Here is a 1,198-nt window from a genome sequence, read left to right on the forward strand (position 1 = left end):
GTCCTGCGCTTCCACAACATCCCAGTTCCTATTTAGGAATCTCTGTGGCTTCCTCTTCCACCTCTGTGTGCCATTAGGAAAAAAGGCTCCCACAGAAGTCTGGAGGAACTGGGCAGAGGCGGTGGCAGCAGGTCCCTCTCCTGCCACAGTGGCCCAGAGCAGCCCCAGGGAGCAAGCGTCCCCTCCTACCACTCCCGGGAGGCACATCCCTGCGACCTCACCGCTGCAGCTGTTCCTCCACATTGTCCTGCCCTCGGTTTGCCTGGCACCTTGAAGCCCTGTTTCCTTGACTGGTCCCCACCACCCTTGGATCCTGCTGCCACCACAAGGGTCTGGAAAGGGCAGGGCATGCCAGCTGCACACTCCTGAGGCTGCCACTTTTCCTGGGCGAGGGACTTTGAAAAGCCATAGTCTGAGGTTGGAGGTCTCTGGGGTTCAGCAGAGTGGCCCCACTGGTGCACCCCGCAACCTCATACCTGCCTGCCTGCCTGCCAGATCGGCATTGCTGTAGGCGCAAGCAGCCCCACCAGCACAGGCCGCAGCTGTACCCAGCATACCTGCTCTCGCCCTCCTCGGGAGCCAGGCACAGATGCCGCCCACATGGGCCTTGCACCATGCCCTCACCGTACCCTCCTGCACCCAGGAAGTTGAGGCCCAGAGGGCTGGCAGCTCAGCAGAGGTCACATGGCACATGAGTAGCCTGGGCTGCACCCAGACCCATGTGCCCTGTGCCACTGCATGTCATCAACTCCGGCTCCACATTAATATCCACACTAGCTTTCTCAAGCTACCGACAGATCTACCAAGACTGGGGGGCCATGCTCCCAGGGGGGCACTGCAAAGAGAACGCAAAGGACCCGCACACGAGCGCTTTTGCCCCGTGTGCAGTGCGCAGGCCACTGACAGAAATGCAGCATACAGGGACTCCCAGGCCCACCCTGGGCCTCTGCACCCGCGGGTCCCACAGCTGGGTTCACCCAGGCTGATCTAAACTTCACGTTGGGCCCAGCCAGGCCCACAGTGGTCTGTCTGTACTGACCTGGTACAGGCTTCCCCAGCTGTCACTCCCTGCACAGGGCAGCCTCACGACTGTGCACACTGTCCAGGTGCATGTCACCTGCAGAGCTGCCTGCAGGAGACTCCAGGGCCCCCACACCCTGGGGCCTGAGAGGAGAGAGACATTCAGCTATAAGAAGGT

General features: G+C 61.3%; 1 protein-coding gene across 1 annotated transcript in view; it reads left to right on the top strand.

The window, feature by feature from the left end:
• The window catches only part of Necab2 (N-terminal EF-hand calcium binding protein 2), a gene marked incomplete at its 5' end in the record, with an annotated part of 22,562 nt that extends 22,288 nt beyond the window's left edge, over positions 1–274 (top strand). Inside the window, one exon of the mRNA XM_004646571.1 lies at positions 78–274. Coding sequence (XP_004646628.1) covers positions 78–274 — 197 coding nt within the window. The remainder of the gene's footprint in view (positions 1–77) is intronic.
• Positions 275–1,198: the final 924 nt, after the last annotated feature.

This window comes from Octodon degus, unplaced genomic scaffold, assembly GCF_000260255.1.
Source record: "Octodon degus isolate 3935 unplaced genomic scaffold, OctDeg1.0 scaffold00271, whole genome shotgun sequence".
In the NCBI taxonomy this organism is placed as follows: domain Eukaryota; kingdom Metazoa; phylum Chordata; class Mammalia; order Rodentia; family Octodontidae; genus Octodon; species Octodon degus.